Source organism: Melanerpes formicivorus, unplaced genomic scaffold (genome assembly GCF_026170545.1).
Source record: "Melanerpes formicivorus ecotype bairdi unplaced genomic scaffold, bMelFor1.0.p_v2 SCAF_4, whole genome shotgun sequence".
NCBI classification, from domain to species: Eukaryota; Metazoa; Chordata; class Aves; order Piciformes; family Picidae; genus Melanerpes; species Melanerpes formicivorus.
In genome coordinates this window covers 7,091,023-7,111,420 of record NW_027142356.1, presented here as the reverse complement: position 1 = coordinate 7,111,420, position 20,398 = coordinate 7,091,023, and the positions used below count along the sequence as shown (strand labels likewise).

The 20,398-nt window shown below is 45.5% G+C and overlaps 2 protein-coding genes across 10 annotated transcripts in view; one reads left to right on the top strand and one right to left on the bottom strand.

Annotated features, from left to right (window-relative positions):
- MANBA (mannosidase beta) overlaps positions 1–8,327 on the top strand; it is a 66,065-nt gene extending 57,738 nt beyond the window's left edge. For 4 of the 8 annotated variants that reach the window (XM_068136832.1, XM_068136834.1, XM_068136830.1 and 1 more), the window contains 5 exons: positions 1,207–1,351; positions 1,450–1,563; positions 5,158–5,238; positions 5,849–5,898; positions 7,991–8,327. The gene's annotated coding sequence lies outside the window, so the exon portion shown is untranslated. Of the gene's footprint in view, positions 1–1,206; positions 1,352–1,449; positions 1,564–2,506; positions 2,635–5,157; positions 5,239–5,848; positions 5,899–7,990 lie in introns of all 8 variants that reach the window. The other 4 variants (XM_068136831.1, XM_068136835.1, XM_068136837.1 and 1 more) reach the window with 4 other exon arrangements.
- The window catches only part of NFKB1 (nuclear factor kappa B subunit 1), a 63,264-nt gene continuing 46,211 nt past the window's right edge, over positions 3,346–20,398 (bottom strand). For both annotated transcript variants that reach the window (XM_068136829.1, XM_068136828.1), the window contains exons 15-24: positions 17,951–18,092; positions 13,163–13,277; positions 10,966–11,167; positions 9,183–9,352; positions 8,301–8,403; positions 7,301–7,422; positions 6,625–6,691; positions 6,126–6,298; positions 5,829–6,009; positions 3,346–4,229 (exon numbers count right to left, since the gene is read on the bottom strand). In XM_068136829.1, the coding sequence (XP_067992930.1) occupies positions 4,042–4,229; positions 5,829–6,009; positions 6,126–6,298; positions 6,625–6,691; positions 7,301–7,422; positions 8,301–8,403; positions 9,183–9,352; positions 10,966–11,167; positions 13,163–13,277; positions 17,951–18,092 (1,463 nt within the window). In that variant the 3' untranslated portion in view covers positions 3,346–4,041. The remainder of the gene's footprint in view (positions 4,230–5,828; positions 6,010–6,125; positions 6,299–6,624; positions 6,692–7,300; positions 7,423–8,300; positions 8,404–9,182; positions 9,353–10,965; positions 11,168–13,162; positions 13,278–17,950; positions 18,093–20,398) is intronic.

Genomic DNA, 20,398 nt, shown 5'->3' with positions numbered 1-20,398 from the left:
TACATCTGTCTTCAATACTTCTATTAGTTCCCTTTGTTTTTGGAGATGTGTGGTGGAGTCCCTTCAGCGAGCTTCAGCAGTATCAGGTGCAGAGGAACAGGGCAGTGGGTTTCTCATTCTCAGAGGAGGACAGTTTTGTTTTGTGGCTTACAGGCCAGCCTGTACGTTGTCAGAATGGCAGTTTTCTCTCTCACCCTCTGAGGGGGTAAGTTGACTCATCCAGGAACTTGTGGTTGGAATGTTTAAGGACCTGTTCCAGTCAAAGAATTGGGTTTACATAACTCTGCCTTCCAGTCAAATGCTACAAGATAGCAAATTTAAAGTCACAAATTTATTTAGGGTGGAAAACCAAAACTGACATGAAAGATACAGAGCCTTAACTGAGGACTGCCTCTCTGAGGACTACTCCAGAGGAAGGTGGCGAGTGGTTGCTTGGCAGGACCTCATCTGGGGGTTCTGCTTTTCAAAGGTGATACTGAGATTTTGTACTGAGAGCCCATCAAGAAGTGGTTCAGATTGGTCCTTGTTTTGCACATTTTTGTACATTGTGGCTGGCTGGTGCCCCAGCTGGTGCTGCAGAGGGTGATGACAGTGGTGGAAGGGACTTTACCCATGTGCATTAGAACCACTGGCCTGTGGATTGAGCCAGACTCTTTGGGCCAGGGAGGAGTTGCCTGATCCAGATAGAACTGCAGGCTCACTTCCCTGACAACTGCTTGTGCCAGCCCTCAGGTGGTTTCCAGTGAAAGAAAGAAATGCTTCATCTCTTAGGCGTTGTTCCTTGGTACTGGTATGATGCTAGAAAGCTGTAACTGGACTGCTCAGCCTGTGAGAAGCTGAGGCTAGCAGAGGAGCTCACATGAAGAAGGAGGCCTGGTGCTTGAGACAGTGACATGGTTTGTGGATCTAGCATCTCAAAGTGCTCTGGCCACAGCTTTTGATTTGTACTGTAGCCAGATGTAGAATTTCTTGCCTGGGATGCCTGAACCAAGATGATACTGAGTTGATTGCATGTCTGAAAGCTAAGTGGGGCATTAGTCATGCTCCTGTCTTTCTGGCAAGCATTGTATCAGCTGGCACAGAGGGCATGACACAGCTGTGTGTGCACAGGCATATGCATGTGCTGACTCAGCTGGAGTCTTGGCAAGTGCCACTGGAGGCCCCATGTTAACCACTGAAGTTAGTCACAAGTGCTTTCCTTTGCAGTGTGTAATGAAGCCCACTGACCTTCTAGAGCTCTTCTGCATCACGAAACCAGCAAGGCTAAAGGGATGGTTGAGAAAGTCCCACAGCAGTTGTTTTGAAAAGAGTTCATGGGGGAATCACTGCAGGCTTTCAACAATGCACACAGGTACTGAAGCCCAGCTCTGAGCCAGGCCTCAGACTATTTCAGAACCTTGACTGCAGAAAAGTAGCTCCTAAGGAACTTGTGCTGTCTTTTGCTTGTAGCTGTAGGAATCTTTTGAAGCCAGCAAATGTTCAGCCCCTGCCTTTGGTTACTCCAGGACTGCTCTGTGCTAAAAGAACATGTGCTCCAGAACAGTTGAAAGCCGTGGATGACAGGTGAGTATTGAGCTAACCAATGGGCATGGTCATTCCTGTCACTTAGAGGAAGGGAGGGGGGGTTGTTTTTCCCTTTAAACGCAGGAAAACAGTGTTCCACTTGCCCAGAAAGGGGAGAAAAGACACTTCATACACCACCATGTGCAGGCAAGATCTTACCCCTCCTGTAGTCCACAAAATCTCTGAATGCTGCCTAGAACTTCCCTGTCTCAAACTGATTTCCAGGTGTGTAAATATATTCCAAGATGATATCAGAAGTTTACAGTTGTGGCAGCAAATCTAAAATCAAAGGCAGTTTAACTTTTTGAATAATCCTTTTAACATCACATGGAGAGAATCTTCTCACAAGTTAGTGCTGCTGCATTTCACAAGTTCCTGGTGGTTCATACTGCAGTACAGAAGCAAAATAATGTAAAGGGTTCAAATTCTGCAAGTGCGGGTCAAGTTTGAAATTACTGAAGACAAAGTTAATACTAAACTTGACTGAGGATGCCCAAAGGCTACATTCTAGGGGGGGAAGCATACTTGGGTAACTTCTCTCTTATTTTACTATAAATCCATTTGAATATTGCAAGTGCTTCCAGATAAACCTATGCTGTGTCAAAGCAATCAGGCAAGCACAAAACCCTGACATTAGCTTGTAACAATCAGTCTGAGGTTGGTGGTTGATGCTTTCTGACCATACCTCCCAGCCCCAGTACTGTAACTGTCAATGGAAATATGCAGTAGGCTTCCTGCAGCCTGTGAGTCTAGCCAGTACTTCTGTCCCTCCAGTGATGCCCTGCTCTGAGACAATAGGAGCCTGACAGCTTGTTGGGTACATTCTCCTGACTTCTAATCAAAATAGCTAACCTCCAGAAAGCCTTTCTGCTCTTCATGCACAGATCTTAAAGAACCCCAACTGGTTCCTAATTTTTAGAACCTGGTGAATAATATCCCTCAGTTTTGTTTCTGCAGAAGTGACATGGAATGGAACAGGGACAAATACCTTGTGCTACAAGGGGGAGTGAGACCCACACACAACCCTCAGGTGCTGAAAGCAATCCCAGGACTGCATTACACCATATTAAGGTGCTACGGGTTAACAGAGATGGAGAAAAGTTGTCCTGTGACTCAGCTGTAAAAACTTGGTGTTCTTGTTTGAATTAGTAAGAATACTTTTTAAATTAGTATTTTTCCATTTCTAAACAAAGGGGGGGAGAAGAAAAGACCAAAACCTTTCTTGCTGAATAGACTGAAACCGAGAAGCTGCAAGGAAAGAAGCTGCAAGGAAAGAAGCCACTTAAAGCACTTGAATACACAGGTCCTAAGGGGCATTGTCATGCTGTTCCTTGCATGATCACTAACCTGATGAATAGCTATTATCCATCATTGGGTCATGAAGGGCTTAAGGAAATGCAGACCCAGGTGTCTTCTGGTGGTTTAAAAGCAGAGCTGTTCAGAAAGAAGGCTAAAAAGGTATGAATCAACAGCCAGGATGCCCTGGTGACCCGCAGGATTGTAGATGCCTCAACAGAAGTCTCTGCCAGCCCTCTGGCAGTTGTGCTGGAATTTGTGGCAGCAGGTGTTTGACTTAGGCAGCAGCTCTGTTAGGGCTCAAAAAGCTCCTCCACCTCCAGAACAGGAGAACCTTTGCCTGTTTCTGTTGCAGCTGGGATGTAAAGAGAACACTGGACAAGTGCATTAACTGAACAAAAATCCATGTGCCTTTGGCACTGCACATCAGCTCCTTATCACAGCTTTGATAACTGTACTTGAAAGTTAGGTAAAAATTACAGCAAGTGTAGGCAAGATTTAATTTTGGCTTTTTATTATAAAAGTAAAATAAAAATAAGCATTTAAAAAGCACTTTTAAGGAACAGATATTAAACCCCCCCACTATTTACAAATAGGAAAATGTCAAGCTTAAAAATTTTTTTACTAAGAGGCACTGAAGTTTAAATACATTATTTGAAATATACAAGATTCCTTTTCTTTAGGATTCTCTTTTCTGAGTTGTCATCGTTGTGATTAAAGTATTCATTTTCCTTAGCCAGCTATTTTATGAACAACTTTTCCCATACAGCTGTGCTGCAAAAATCATGGAGAGCAGCGAGAAAGTGTCCTTTGATTGCTTTGTGTCTTACCTGGTTTTAGGAAGTGAGCTGGTATTATGCATTAACAGAGAGGGACTTTCATCTATCGGAGAAAATCCTCTCAAACAGAAGGGCTCCATCAGTTACTCAGCATCCAGGCCTGGGTATTACTGCAGCAGCAGAGCCCTGGTTATTTGCTATGGCTTGTAAAGAAACACAGTCAAGTGTACTTGTGGAAGGAAGCAATGGCTAGGAGGCTCCGGCTGTAGTTGCCATTGGTTCAGGTCCATGTGTGGTTCCTCCAGTGTGCTTTTGGCTGTGAATTCACTTCCCTCTGGCCGGGATGACACTGGTAGAGTTGTCACATTTGCTCCTGTGACTGCACATTGCAAATTGAGCGTTACTAGTTGGCTATGTAACTGCTTTGCACTGAGCTTTCCTGTCCATAGCCCAGGGTCACTTTGCTAAGCGTCACTGCTGACTTGCTGCTCAGAGAGTCTGAGTAAGTAAAGCTCAGTTTGCGGAAGGAGGTCTCCACGCCACTGTCACACACGCTGTCACTGTCTTGAAATTTGCTGTTACAGAGCTTGCCTGAGGGGGAGATGAAAAGAAAATGCATGATGTGTGTTGCCTCAGCAATGCTGCTGTCAGAAATGCCTAAGCAACACACACTGAGGGATGGAGCTTTTCTCTAGAAAACTAACTCCAGCTTTACAGATCATGACAGGAAAAGCTGTGTTGAATGTCTTCCGCTGACCAGGGCATCTGATGCACTGCTGGCAGGGATCGGCTGGAGCTTGGAGGGGATGAGAAGGCTGGTGATCTACTGCCACCAATGTTGTCACTGCACTAGTCAGGACAGTGTGGCAGTGGCAGGGCAAAAGGTTCAGGCCCTGTGCAAGTACACACCTCCATGCTGAGGCTCCTAAACCCTCATGTTATTCGGCTTACTGATTTCTTTGAGACAAGTAGGTTAACAGTTTTCACCTAGTGAGTGAGTCTGAAACACAAAGAAGTCAGCAACAGCTGTTGTGTGTGCAAGATCCACAAAAGCAGTGCCTGACTGCAAGACAACAGGATCTGGGTTGAAGGCAGGATGTGGCTTCAGTGGGACTAAAGCAGTGCCCAGAATATTTGAGATCACCATTCTCCTAAACAACCATTTTAAAAATAAGTGATGTGATGTCCATTCGTGCTGCTAAGCAGAAGAACCTCTCTTACCCCTCAAAATTGATCTGAAGAGGCAATACATGTACTTGCACACTTAGATAGGTGCAAAGACTCATTCTGTCACTAAACAGTTTTCTACACAGACTAAACTGGCTGCAGTTACTGTGGTGGTTCTTTTTTTCCCCCCAGAAGTATCTACACTATTTTCACTAGGCTATAAGTTTCCAACACTAGAGTGCTGGCAGCACTACTGGGGTTTGAACAGGACAACAGGAAAACACAAATGTTTTTGTTACTGAACATCCCTGATAATGTACTGCCTTCTAACAGCCTCTGTTTTTATTCCTAGGGTCTCCTGCCCAAAACCACTGTAGGACCTCTGTTGTTGAAGACAGTCAAAACACAACTGGAAAGGACAGTGGCAACCCAGGTAAGGTCATACTGGTCCTGCTTTGAGGAGGTAGTTGGGACCCTGTGACAGCTAGAGGTCCCCTGTAATGTAAACTATCCCTCATTTCTCTTGCCTGCTAAACCCTGGGCCATTTTGGTGTGCCACACCATGGAAGCAGAAATTTAATACCCCGCTCTAACCCAGAAGTTCATGAACTCCAAACATTTTTATTTATCCAGATATGGGGGTGGGGGGAAGTCCTGAGAGATCACCACCTCACTGATCTTCTGAAACTTCTCCCCAGTATAGCCAAGGAGCAGCCATCAGTCAGTGGCAGATGTCTGGTTTAGAAAAGGGAGGCAGTATCATCAATACTGCAGTACAGGGCTACTGCCTCAAGTGGCCCATTTCCCCCCTCCTCTAGGCCTAGCAAACATCTACAAGAAAGTGGTGCCACAGAACTTATGAAACAGATAAGGTGTAGCAAAGTGTGACCCATCAGCAGCCCAAGAAGAGGGTGTAAAAAACTGAAAAACAGGTCTTTGTTTTTCAAAAATTCATTAAATCTCAAATTTTAAGTTAAATCTCAAGTAATTAAACAGCTCCTGGTGTTTTGCTGTCAATGTTACCTGTCTCTCCATTTGCAAAGGTGAGTGATGGTGATGACGAGAGAAGAGCTTCTGCGGTGGCGTCCTCCGGGTGAGTTGGGCGTTGTGAGAGGGAGAGTGCTTTCTGAAGGATTTCAATGGCTTCTGTGTGATCCATCTGTCTCAAAGCAGCCAGCAACTCTCCAACTGTGCCACCAGAAACCTGCGAGAGAAGACGGCAGATGCTCACCATCATGCTGGCTGAGCAAAGGCTTTAGCCTGTCTCACTGTGCAGGAGGACAGTCTGAGTATTCTTTATAAGTGTTCCAGCCACATTACCTCGTAGTTGTCTAGCAGGGTTTTTGATGGGGAAGGGCTTAGGCTGAAGGCATTATTCAGTATGCCAAGACCCAGTTTTTGTGCTAGAGTGGACCAGTTTTTGTTTGGATCAGGCAATTCCAATAGCTTGTAAAGCTGCATCTTGTAACCTTCGTTAAGATCTCTCAAGTGTCCTGGGGAACAGAGAGTCATGTTAGCTTATTATTTATCCCAATCATGCACCACTTCCTTTCTAAGCAGAAACAAGGTCAAATTAAAAAGGAATTTAGTGGCCATCAGTGCCAGTGCTTACTGCTGCATTACTGAAAGTGTACTCCTCCATGTCCTTCTAACCTGCCTCTTAACAGGATCATGCTCATTCTATGAGCAAGTGGGTGGGAGGGAACCTCTTCCCCCTCCTCATTTCAGTTACCAAGCTATTTCAGGGCAATGTCTCCTGCAACTACACTTTCAGTACTCAATTACTAGAGGGGTATTGCCAAGTCCTTGGAGATGTTACCTTGTGTCAGTAAGTCCTCCGCAGCCACTGTTGACTCATAGGGTTTGCCACTGAGTATGTCATACACCTAAAAGAATACATTGAAGTCAGCAGTTTGCAGTGTTCAGTATCTTGACAAGTCTCAGTATAGAACCCTAATTCCACCTCTAAGGGGACAGTCTCTCCTGTCCTGGGACCAATATGACTAATGATAGTGTAGAAGACCTGTGCAAAGCTCAAAGGAGAAATCTTGAAGTTAATCTTCCTCATCCTTTAGCTGTGTCACCTGGCAACTGTTTTTCAAGACAGAGATGGAACTCTCTGCAGTAAGTGGCAGTAGCAAAGTGAGGAGTTACTGCCTGTCTCCAGCTAGTGATTTAGAACAAAGTGTGGGCCAGATTTTTCACCAAAGGCTGGTACCACCCCCCAGCTCCACCTGATCAGAGATGCTGACTGACAGCTGGAGTGGAACTGTTTCAAGATGTGCCTGGTCAGGCCAGTTCAGCGGCAGCAGTCTGTTAAGTGGAGCTTTCTTCCAATGCTACTTCCTGGGGGCTTTCTGTGGCTGAATTAGTTCATTTTTTGACAGGAAATGCATAACTTTTCAGCACTGATATAACTGGATGCAGTCAAGAGAAGTGGCTGAACTATCATTTACTATTAAAATAACAAAACTGAAAGACCCCAGACTACATACCTCACAGTTAGCTGCCATATCCAGGGGAGTTGTTCCAGGCACAATCCCTTCATCCTCATCATCATCTTTCACATCATCTAGATCAAACAATGGCTCAAAGTTCTCAATGTGAGGATTTGCACCTAGGAAACAAGAGTGCAAAAAATATTTGCAAGCTGCTTTTCACAGTATTTGCATATGTATTTAAGTTCTGAATGGCAAATCTGATGATTTAGCTACTCAAGCAGAACTACATCTCACAGCTATGGTTAAGTCAGCAAATAACTTCTTTTTCCAATCAATAAAAGTTAAATGCTGTCCCCTGTCTGCAAAATGCTGCTCTCTGGTATAAAGAGGGAAAGAAGGGGAAGTTGAGAGCTAGGGCCCAGAGAGTGAGCTATGGCTGCATGAAGTGACTTCAGTCCTGTTTTGGGCTCTCGCCCAGCCTGCCATGCAGCTGATGAACTGAGGGTGGGCTGCTTCTTTTTATATTGTTAGAGAAAGCAAGGCTGTGATTAAAAGACCAATCACAGCACCAGAGGAATAGGAAGCTTGGATTTCTGTTTCAAAGGAGAAAAAACCCAGATCTAAATGCCACTGACAAAATGTTCTCATAAATATTCAAAACTGACTTCCACAATGATAGGAAAGGAGACACTAACAAGCTCATCTGGCACTGACCTATTTTTTTCCCCTTTTCTGTTTTTAAAGCAGTCCAACACTTATCCCAACTATGTAACAAGGTCTCCTCTCTGCTGCTTCGGCTATAAAAAACTACAGAAGAAATACTCAAAAAGGACTGCTCCAGAGAGGGCTTTTTCTTTGACTCGTCATGTGCTGGCTTAGCCAGTAGATGGTGCTAAAGAGCACCGCAGGAGGACGTTCCTAAGGCCCAACACACCAAGCTCTGATTTCTCCTATCATCACACAAGAGCACAGGCACCTTCCTCGCTGTTTGCAGCCTTCTAAGCTGAATTAGCCCCGTGAAAGAAAGCTCTCCAGCAAATATCTATTCTCGTACCTGCTGCTTTGAGAACTGCTGCCAATTTTGTAGAGCCCCTTCCAGCTGCTATGTGAAGTGGAGTTGTCCCATCATATGTAGTGCTGTCCACATCTGCATCACCCTGTTTATTGAATGACAAAAAGAAAAGTGATACTCATCTATACAGTACAGCTGCACAAACATGGCTACTGTGCAAATAAGCAACATTCCACACCTGTGTGCACAAAAACTCCAATCATTGTCTTAACAGAAGGAATTGGAAAGTAAACCACAACTGTCTGCTGCAGAAACAGAGGGTGTCACAGCATACAGACCCAAACAGGTCAGGAGGGTAAAAGCCACACTGCACCCCTGTCACAGTTCTGCCAGCAGCCTGAACTGGTGTGCATAGAGAGGAACCTGCCCCTGTTGCCCTGCAGGAGAGCTGGCAGGCTGTTGGCACATCCCTGCAGGGATGCAGAGGAAAGCTACTGCAGCCAGTTGTGGGTGTGTAGAGTTAACCATGCAAAGACCAAGGTGTTAAAGAGGTGAGACAATTATCTATAGATATACACAACTCACTCTCTCTGCACATCTTTATGCACATCCTACTTCACACAGATGAAGTGATTAACATGTTCATGAGTTGTTTTGCTGGCTGCTGGGATTACTCAGGGCAAATTAAAAGACAGCAGGTCAGGGTCACAGACTGCAAACTCCTCACCTTGGGCAAAAGGTTCCCTAGCAGTGATGAAGTGGTAATAATGAATAACATCAGCAATAATTTTGTCATTATACCAATTTAAGTAATCATGTCAATAACCAGGAAGAAACCCTTACACTTCTGGCCCTCTGATGGATTTTCACATGCTTTAAAATATGTAAATAGAAAGACCTGGGAGAAAGAAATTCTGCCCTTACCTCAAGCAGAAGGCAGCCTGCCAAAGGGATGTTCTCTTGTTCCACAGCTAAATGCAATGCAGTTCGTCCAGATTTTTGTTCCTGAGCGTTGATGTTAACACCAGCAGCGATCAGCTGTTTGAGGCAGGACAGGCTGTTTGCCATCACCACCATGTGAACTGCACAGAGACCTACACAAAACACAACCCACCCATCTGGACATTAATACATGAACAACACAAAAATGTCAAAGTAATGAGCTCTGAAGAGGCTGCATCTATGAGAACTGTTCCATGAGAGCGAGCTGCTGTAGTTTCCTGAGCAGAAGTGATGTATTTGGGCTGGTATTAATAAAAAGGGTTCTTTTTGCACAAGTTGGAACCAGTGTCATCGATGGTAAGTCCCAGCAATGTGTTTAAAGACAAATAAATACATAAACCAGCATACTCTCAGGGGCTGCAGCCAGGGGCTGCAGGCTGGCCTAACTTGCCCTGGTAATGTGATAAAGGGGGGGGGACGACATCAGGATCTGCTTGCTCAGCACTATCCTGATGCGCTGTGTAGGCGCTCGTGTGAGCCACTGCCGCATCAGCAGTGAGATGCAAAAGCCAAGTGAGTGGTGGAGAAGCTGCTCTCTACACCTTAGGAGGATGCTGATGGTTGTAAGAGATCTCCAGCCATGTTGTTTGCTGTGGTGGATGCTTTGTTTTGCTTGCTTCTTCCGAAGCCCTCAAGTGTCATATAGTGGACAATAAGAAACAGTTATTTATGGATGTTGCTGCTGGGACACCATCCCTGGAGATGTTCAAGAGGGGATTGGATATGGCACTTGAAGCCATGGTTTAGTTAGCCAGGAGGTGTTGGGTGACAGGTTGGACTTGATGATCTCTGAGGTCTTTTCCAACCTTATTGATTCTATGATTCCAAGGTACAAAGGAAGGTAGTAACTGAAGAGCTAACCTGGAGCATCTCTTTGCCTCAAAGGACAGTAGCCTTACAAATAAAATCTGTGTCTTGGTACTAAACAAGTAGGTTTAGTACCCTGCACTGGCCCCATCTGAAGAGCTCTTCTAGAAACTGTCTGAGGAATAATTGGTTGTATTTTAGCATCCTCCTCCTGTAAGATCACACTGTGCCATCACCTCAAAAATACCTGCATTAGCTCAAAAGAGCAATAAAGCCTAGTATTTAAAAAAAGCAACCAAACAAAAACTACCCCAAACAGTCAGAAAATCCCTCCCTCCCTGAGGAGCTTCCCAGGCTTTTGAATCTCATTTTTAGGTCAGACATTATACAATCTACAAGAGCAGAGCACTACGTTCAGATGTGTGCCACTAAAACATGGGATAATCTTATCTGTGTGGCTGTTTCATAGGCTCTAATTCTGTTTGGTCACAAAGTATCAGATAGGAAACTCAACACTGGTCCAGAAGTTGGTTTTGAGGGGGTTTCATTGACTAGAGAGGAGGAAACATTTTTTTCCTAGGGGATTCTGCAGTAGTTGCATAAAGTATCTCAGGGGGAGCACAGTGCTTATTTGTGAGATTCAAGGCAACAAACAGGAACAAAAGTTCATACTGTGTCTTGTGGCTGTAACCAACTTTATGTCTCACCAGAAAACCTACACACCTGTGTTCTCTCATCTGGCACTGCAGGCATAAAAAACCCAAGGCAGCACATTCAAAATGGGGAAAGATGCTGTTTCCAAGGTGTGTATCTACCTGTGTAGAACACTGTGTTGTCAGGAATGGAGATGTGCTTGTCTAGTAGGTAAGTGTAAAGCATACCCATTATTTTTCCATACCTTCACCATTGAAAAGGTTGATCATAGGAGTTATCTTCTTATGCTTGAGAAGCAAACTCAAAATCTTGTCATCTCCTTCAGTAGCAGCTAAGTGTAAGACAGAATTACCATGGCGATCCAGCAGGCTGACATCTGCTCCAGCCTTCAGCAGGTCGTGTACCACCACTGCCTGCTTTGTGATCACTGCCAGGTGCAAGGGAGTCTAGAAGGGAGAGGAGCAAGCTATGAGAAGATAAGCAAGAGCTACATCTCTTCTACAGAAGTCACTGAAACACACAGGAGCTTCCAGTGCAAGAAGGCTAACAAATGAAAAGCTTGGTTGTGTGTAACATTTTCTGCTCCTGCACACGGCACACAGGATTGCTACTTACTAGGAAGGAAATAAAAGCTGCCTTGTTGGTGTCAGTAGTTAGGCTTTAGGAGGAACCTTTAAAGATATGCCTACTCTGTAAGCCAGGGCACTCATCTGGCTATTTGAGTGTTGCAGTGCAGGGGACTCAGGGAATGAGGTAATCCCTGTGCCCTTCAGACATCACAAGGCTGATTCCAGCTGCCCCACAGCCAAGTTCATGGCACAGAGGGAGCACATGCACTTCCCAGGGCTTGCTCAAATCTGCCTTTAGCACTGGACCTGGCTATAGCGTTGCTCCTGAGTAGGAGGTTTGCAGCCTTGGGCTTAGGATTTCCTTCAGAAATAACTGCACAGAAGAGAACCCTCCTGTTTTGTGCACTCAGGCAGTGTGTCTCCAGCCAGCAGACTATCTGCATCTTCCACAGGTTTGTGTGGACACCTGCAGCACCCAGGCACTCTGGGGCCCAGAGGTTTCCCCAGGTTGCTTGTGTATGACTTCTAGACAGGCTTCCTACTGAACAGCATCACGTACAACACACTCAGAAAGGTATTTAAACAGTAAGCATGCCAGTAAGGTTTGGGAAATCATATTTTCAACTCAATCTAAAAATGGCACAAGGGTCCATCTCCATCTCATTAGCCTGCTATTAACAGAGGACTATAAAAACTAATTCCAGCTGTGTATAATGAGCTTGTGCTTGTCAATAAATCTGTCAACATACTTGCAATTAATTGTCGAATCTATAAGGTCCATGGAAGAGTCAGCTTTCAGAACACCTGTGGAGAAGCCCAAGCCTCCATTCCCTCCCACCACTAGCTTAAGCAGAAGGCAGGAGCAGCTGTGGAGGTCCTGCTTAGAGGTTTATTTCTTGTATGGAGCACAGCTTTGCTTCCTCTTTCTATTCAACAAAGGGCACAGAACTCGACTCAGAACCTTCTGGTTGCTTTCAGCAGCCTTTACATTTCAAATTTGCTTTATATTAACAGAAAAATGAAACGTGAAAGGGAACAACAACAAACCCCCAATAATTTAAACCCTCTGGGACTACTTGTGTAGAGTAGAAACCTGTCTTTACTGCTTACAGCAACAGAAGCAACCCACATGCCAGAGTGCTGCCTGTAACACCCAGCTGGTTCCCTTTGGGATGGCCCAGTGGTGTGCAGAGGTGAAAAGACAGTTGTTTTTTTCCAGGCAGGTTTCCCCAGCTCTTTTTAAAGCCTCTCTGAGTTACAATTAAAAAAGCTCAAGCTTTGTCACAGATTGGGCTGAGGAGACGGAATTGTGCCTGGTAGTTAAGAGTTCTTTCCCTACTAGGTAAAAGACTTGGGAATGGGCTTTTGTTTTGTTTTGCTAAAATGAGAGTCTAAAAACGAAACGGAAATCTTGGTGCTGATGTGACTGGCAGAGGTCCTGTCTGGGCTACAGGAAGGGCTTCCACAGGCCTACAGATAACTGATGATGCCGCAACTGACTCATGATCCTGAGTTATCATATGGTGGAAAGAGCCCAGAGTTGGTACACTGTAATCCACACCGCTGATTTCGTAACAGAGCAGCCGAATACTGAAGCCATGAACTGAAGAGTTTCTTATTGTCATCCCGTTCTAATGATTAACCCATGCAAAACCTGTTCACATCAAGGGCAGTTATGCAGTTATGAACTAAACCAGTGAAAACATGCCCTTGCCCTTCCACCACCTTACAATGTCTCATTGTGCTTAAACTGGTGTTCACTAGAACTTGATCTGGGCTCAAACAAAGAGAAGTAAGGCAGAGAGTAAGTTGTGCAATTTCTTTTCTACCGGCTGAACAATGGACACCACTTATCCCGCCACAGCTACGCACCTGATAAAGGTCATTTCTCATGTTAATGATCTCATTATAATTCAAATCAGGCATCACTTCCAAGAGGTTCTTCACCAGCTCAGAATGAAGGTGGATAATCGCTAAATGAAGGACACTGAAACAAACAAGCAAAAAATTAACATGATTTTTAAATTTACTCCTAAAATGTTCCGGTTTTGCTGTAGATCTGATTGGATACTAATCAATATCAGCTGGTCATATTTCAGCACTACAGATCAGCACCTACATTGAATCCCAATGTAAAAAAAAGAGGTGCTAACTTGTGTTTCACCCTTCAGTCAAAAGCAAGCTCAGGATGGCTTTTGCGGGTCCTGAGGGTAACTTAACTGCTGGTCTAATAAATACGAACTTTGTAGCACTAAGTAATTGTTTCAGAGCTGGCTGAAATCCCCAGATTCTTTGCTGGTTGGCTTTTCCTCACGCTTTGAGTTTTGCAGCACACGAAGGCCTCTTACTGTCAAAACTTTCTTTCAGAATTTCCACAGGCTTCTCTGCCACCAGAGCAGATTTTCCCTTGGGGGTTTCCCCACATCTGTGGTTTCTTCGTCTCTTAATTGTCAAGCAGAAAAATGAGCAAGGGCTCAGGCCCTGTGACTAACAACCACAGGATCTGCAGCAGTGGCCAAAGGAAAAATCTGGTTTGGGACACAAATAGCTGCACAGCAGGACACTTCACCACTTCTACTGGGTTAATGCAGTGGCCTTTCCCTTGCTCTTCTCCAGAGCCAGGGCCTCCCCCACCAGCCAGAGCAGCTGTTACCACAAGCATCACCATGCAAATGCAGGTCATTAATCTCATCACCTTGCCCCAGCATAGCTCCATTTCCCTGGTTCCCTTCAGACCTCATTTCCAAGTCATGCCCTTTGTTTTGAACCCTGTTTGCCAAGCTCTCCCTTTAAGATGCTGGCCAACCTCTGGCCTCATCCTTTGTAATGGGTTGGGGCAGACTCCCCTCCCCACCACGCGCAGAAATGACAACTCAGACAAACGGATTGCAAAAGTGGTGGAAAGTTTAAATAGAGACCAGTGAGTGCATGCAGAGAGCTAGAAACACAGTGACAAAAAAGAACCCCAAAACAGACCCAGAGAGATCCCATCCCCACCTCAGGGTGCACCCAAAACCCCCAGGGCTCCTCCTTACCCCCCCCACTGCTAGGCTAGTCTCAGCTGGCCAGATCTGAGACTGCCCATCCCCCCGTGGCCTTGGGCTTAGCCAGGCCCATGGCCGGGAGATCTCTCTCCCAGTTACCAGGTGGCGGAGAGGAAGGAAAGAGGAATTGCCAGACCCCGCCGTGAGACTTATAGTGGTGCAAGGGATCATGGTAGGAAATAACCTAATTTCCTGTGTCCACCCACTGGGCTGGACTTCTGGACACAGGAAACACCCCTGTAGCAGAGGGCACCCAGCCCAAACTACCACATCCTTTTAGCATATTGCTGTTGACACACATCAACACAGGACATGTGGTGTGTTTGTTATGCTGCTCAGAAATGCCTGAATACACTCAGATCTACACTTCCATCAGAAAAACAAAACGAAGTTCCTTGCCATCTGTGGCACAGCCATCCTGAAATTGAGACTGAGACACTCAAAACCAGGAAGTATTTTAAAAATGGGGAAAAAAATCATTTCTAAACCAAAGTCACTCTCAACGGTCCTGCTCTAGGCAGGGTACTGCCACAGGCAATACCATGACATTTTCCCTCCCTCAGCTCTCCTGTACTGTCCAAACAGTTCCACCACTAACATAACTCAGCTGTTCCTCTGCTCTCTGGTAGATGCTTCTTATTAAGCACTCTCATGCTGATGTTTCATTTCCAACTCTCACCTTCAGAAATAAATTTGCTCCTCTGTTGCCTTTAGTTCTCTTTCCTGGAGTGCCTATTTTAATTTTGCCCTGCCAGTGGTGCTGTGAAGACATGCTGACCATCCATCATAGAATCACAGAATCACTCAGGATGGAAAAGACCTTTAAGAGCATCAATTCCAGCCATTGACCGAACATGACCAAGTGTGCTGCTAAACTATGACTCTCAGCATCACAAGTGTCAGTGAGAGGGCAGTCAGTTCCATTTCATACACAGTCCTGCATCACAAAATGCATTTCAGCACAGTCCAGGGCCCTAACACCATTTGGCTTCTGAAAAGGGATGGCAGTGCTGGAAAGCGGCCCTGAGGAAAAGGACTTGGGGGTGCCAATGAATGAGAAACTGGACACAGGCAGGCAGTGTGAGCTTGCAGCCCAGAAGGCAAATCACATCCTGGGCTGCATCAAAAGATGCATTGCCAGTAGATCCAGAGAGGTGATTCTGCCACTTTGCTCTGGTGAGACCTCACCTGGAGTGCTGTGTTCAGGTCTGGAGCCCTCAATAGAGGAAGGATATGGACCTGATGGAGAGGGTCCAGAAGAGGGCCATAGAAATGATCAGGGGGTTGGAGCACCTCTGCTATGAGGACAGGCTGAGGGAGCTGGGGGTGTTCAGCCTGGAGAAGAAAAGGCTCTGGGCAGACCTAATAGCAACCTGAGAGGAGCCTATAGGAAGGATGGAGAGAGGCTGCAGTGGTTGAGGCTCCTTCCCTGGCAATATTCAAGGTGAGGCTCAAAGAGGCCCTGGGTAACCTGATCTAGTTGGTAACCTGACTGCAGGGAGGTCAGACTGGGTGAGCTTTGGAGGTCCCTTCTGGCCTGGACCATTCTATGAAATGCAGTACCAGCTGGTGTCACCAAGTGCCCACTGGACACAGGCACCAATCACAGGTCTCAAAGCCATAAAAGCCAACACCAACTCCCATTCAAGGCAGTTTGATTCCTTACATACTGCTTTGGTGGAAAATGAGCAAAGTTGTTGACAGCAACATTTCTTTAAAGGCTTAAGCAAAAAAGTATAGCTTCTGACATGTAATTTTAACGATTGAAGTGAAAATTAGGGAAAGTGATTTATCTTTTTAACAGTCACCAACACTTCCTTGTGTTAAAAAGCTGCGATGTAATTCAGATGTGTTGCATGCTCACAAACTAAAATCCCTCTCAGGAGAAAGGCTGGAGTCTCACAGATTTGCAGCTACTTCCTGACTCAGAAGAGAACAACTACCTGCAATAACTTGTTGAAATCCTCTGGGAGTCCAAGTCTGTGGGGCACTCTGCTGCTATTTAAATGCAGGTTCTACTTGCTCAGTGCTCCTCTGCTCCTCACTCATGGGTTTTTATTTTAAATGCAGAAGCTGCCTTGCCCACAGTGCTAGCAGATTTTGTTGCTAGCTCCTGCCTTGTTCAAATTCCTGCTTTGATCAAAGCAGACATTAGGTTGCCAATTGGAAAGCAAAGCAAGCAGCCACTTCTGATTTTGCAGTCCTTCATCAGTAATCTGAGAGCTACTCTCACTGAAAATGGAGTTAAAGTAGTAGCCTCTCATAGAGTAATTGAACAGTGGGACAGCATGTCACAGTCACTTGTAGTTTTCCATCCAGCTGGACACCTTAAGGCTCATATGGATGGCTTCTGCTGTACAAAAGACTGCACCTCTCCTATGGAGGCAGACTGAGAGAGTTGGGACTGTTTAGACTGGAGAAGAGAAGGCTCTGAGGAGACCTAATTGTGGCCTTTCAGTATCTGAAGAGGGCCTACAAGAAAGCTGGGGAGGGACTTTTTAGGGTGTCAGGTAGTGATGGGACTACTGGGAATGGAGAAAAACTAGAAGGGGGTAGATTCAGATTGGATGTTAGGAAGAAGTTGTTCACCATGAGGGTGGTGAGACACTGGAACACGTTTGCCCAAGGAGGTGGTGGAGGCCTCATCCCTGGAGGTTTTTAAGGCCAGGCTGGATGTGGCTATGAGCAGCCTGCTCTAGTGTAAGGTGCCCCTGCATGGGCATGGCAAGGAGGTTGGAACTAGATGATCTCTGAAGTCCTTTCCAACCCTGACAATTCTATGATTCTGTGAATTTCAGGAAGGCCAGCCCAAAGCCTATGAGCTGGTAAGTGAGGATCTGATCATGTCACTTGCTTATTCAAGAGATGATCTTTCTATGAGTTAAGAGCTACTTCCAGTGCATTTGCTCTTTAATAACCATTCATCATTATTAGCTCCTCATTGTATTTCACTCTGAGTCCCACAGAATCAGCATAGCTGTAGGGGAACAAGATGGGATTTCTGCTCCAGCTCACATTATGGAATGACTGATAAGTAAATGTCAGCAGACAAGTCTGCTGCAAACACCCCTGCAACCTCTTGGAAGGTAACAACATAGTAGTGATGTAAGAAAGCAAAATACCACTCTCTGGGATGAGCTTGGTGTCAGTGGGAGAAAAGCAGCATGGACCCTCTGGCTGTGGTTTCTACATCTCCTGGTGAATGTGTAACTTAAAACTTCCTGTAAGGATTTACAGACTTGCATGGAACACAAAGCAGGGGCACTCTCCTCCAGTGCAAAGCTGAGGATCCCCATCAAGTTGTGTCATGGTGCAAGCACAGCACTTCACAGTCAGACAAGATTTTAAGTAAAAAAAGGGAAACAAGCTCATCATCCCTCATTGGCCAGGCTACTTTCTGACAAGAACTGGACCAAGGAACTGTGTGGTAAGAGTGACTGCTCTGCAAAGGTAATGAAAATGTCAATCACAGCTGTGCCTCTCCCAAACAGCACAGAGGAAACCAATATTTATTTGGTCAGAGCAGTGCTGCATCCATGATTGGCACCCACAGGGTGCTACACCATTCTGCCACCCAAAAAGTGGCTTTGAACCCAGTAAGTACAAGCCAACTTACTTGTCTCCATTATCATCCTGGACCACAGTGAGATGGCGCTGAACAGCCAACAGCATCTTCACATCTCCAGTTACAGCATAATCAAAGAGAGCATTGCAGTGGCGCTTGGCAAGCTGCATGGCCTTCTCCAGGAACAGACCATCTGAAAGAAAGTTTTGTCTTCATCAGTTCAGCTGTCTTCCTTGCAACACCACCTTCTTCTGACAAGTGTTTGTGCTGCCAAAGAAGCACTAAGTGCAGACCCACCAAGCCTTACTCACTGAGGCAGGTTGCTAACTACTCCTGAGAGGTAAGGATACAGGGAGTGTGTGTCTTGGAAGAAAAGGTAGCTGCCTGAGGAGTGTTCAGGCAGCAGGAATCCAGAGAGCAGTCAAATCCTGGAAGCTACCTTTGAGTAATGCCAAAGTTGCTCACTTGTGTGGGAGGAGACTGTAGGAGCAGGACCTTGGATTTACACAGAACAGAATAAACCAGGTTGGAAGAGACCTTCAAGATCATCGTGTCCAACCTATCAACCAATCCAACCCACCTAAACAACTAACCCATGGCACCAAGCACCCCATCAAGCTGCCTCCTGAAAACCTCCAATGATGGCGACTCCACCACCTCCCTGGGCAGCCCATTCCAATGGGCAATCACTCTCTTTGTATAAAACTTCTTCCTAACATCCAACCTGAACCTCCCCTGGTGCAGTCTGAGACTGTGTCCTCTTGTTCTGGTACTGGCTGCCTGGGAGAAGAGACCGTCGTCCGCCTGTCTACAACCTCACTTCAGGTAGTTGTAGAGAGTGATAAGGTCACCCCTGAGTCTCCTCTTCTCCAGGCTAAGCAATCCTAGCTCCCTCAGTCTTTCCTCATAGGGCTTAGATACAAACAAGAGACATCTAAGGACTCTTGCCCAAACAAAAGATAGCTAAGAACTCTTGTCCAAAGAGCACTTAGAAGTACCTCCCATGCAGTTTTGAGTAGTTTGGATTTGAAGGAACTGAGGCACAAGAAGCCTAAGTGACCTTGCACAAAAACTCATGGCAAAGCTATAGAATACAGGCAGGGCTTGGTGCTCCTTCTGCAACTCAAAACGTGCAGGCTTCCTGCTTTACAGCAGCACAGCGTCTCTTTACCTGTTACAGACATTCCAGTGTTTATAATGCTCAGGATTGTAGCATCCTGATTTATAACATGTATAATCACTGAGAGTTCAAAAAGCAGAACTTGTCATGGTGGGGAGGCAAAAGGGAGAAAAGGGAGAAAAGAAACTCATTTGTGGGGAAAAACTAAAAAGAAGTCACTCTGGTGGCTCTATCAGCATCTTTGTGGTTCTGTATCAGCAAGCAACTAGTGAAAATGAAACACACTAAGTTTCAAAACCACCACAGGCATTCTGGGAAGCAGTAGCACCTGAGACCAGCCTGTACTTCAAAGATCTCTATGTTGCTATCAAACTTTGTAAGGTTAGAAACTGGAAAGAGCAAAGTAGTGAAACAGATTCTGTAACTTAAAGCACAGACAGGGAGAGAACACCCAGGGTTTCCAGCTACACCAAAAAACAGGCGTGAAGGCTGGGTCAGAAACATACCCCTGATATCCCATGGTGGCCTCCAAAAGCCAAAGATCCACTCAGCTGCCCACAAAGGTTGTAGCTCTAGCCAATCCATCACTGTGGTGATGCCCAGGCTGATGTGTTTGTATTTGCTATTTACCTCTTAACCCTAAGTAGATCAGTGAATGGATGTTATATCCAGGGTACAGGGTATTAAACAATTCACTCTTTTCTCATCACAGACATTTCCAAAGAGCAGAACACCTGAAGACTGAACCCCTGCTTTCCCCTATCAAGCACACAGAATAGGTATCCTTCAAAATGCTACCAGACAGCACCTTTTAGTCCAATACCCAAATGTTCTAACCTGCAGTCACTATTTCACAGATCACAGAATGGTCTGGATGGGAAAGGACCTCTAAGGGTCATCTAGTCCAACCCTCTCTGCAGTAAGCAGGGACATCCTCCACTAAATCAGGTTGCCCACAGCAACATGGAGCCTGTTCCTCTGCACTGTATTCTTCATATAATCTGGAGCTGGAGATGGTCTTTTTTTGTGCCATTATAACAGACAAACAAAAGGAACAGTTAACTTCCTGCCTGCAATGTTCATTACTCAGAAAGCAGCTTTTTTTCTTCTGTTTTACTCAGAATTCAGGCCTCTCCTTGGCAACCACTAGGTGGACATCATTTCTTCACATACCAGCAGAAGATTTTAGTCTCTGAATCAGTCATGCAATTTATCACAGAAGCTGCAAGCAGCAAGGTATTCCTGAGTTCACTGAGCAATATCTGTTTCTCAGATCACAAGCAGTTAAACCTCGGAGGTTTTTACAATTATAATCCATCTACTACAGGACTTTGGTTTCCCAAGCCAATACCAAGTGTCTCAGAGGGCTGATACAGGAA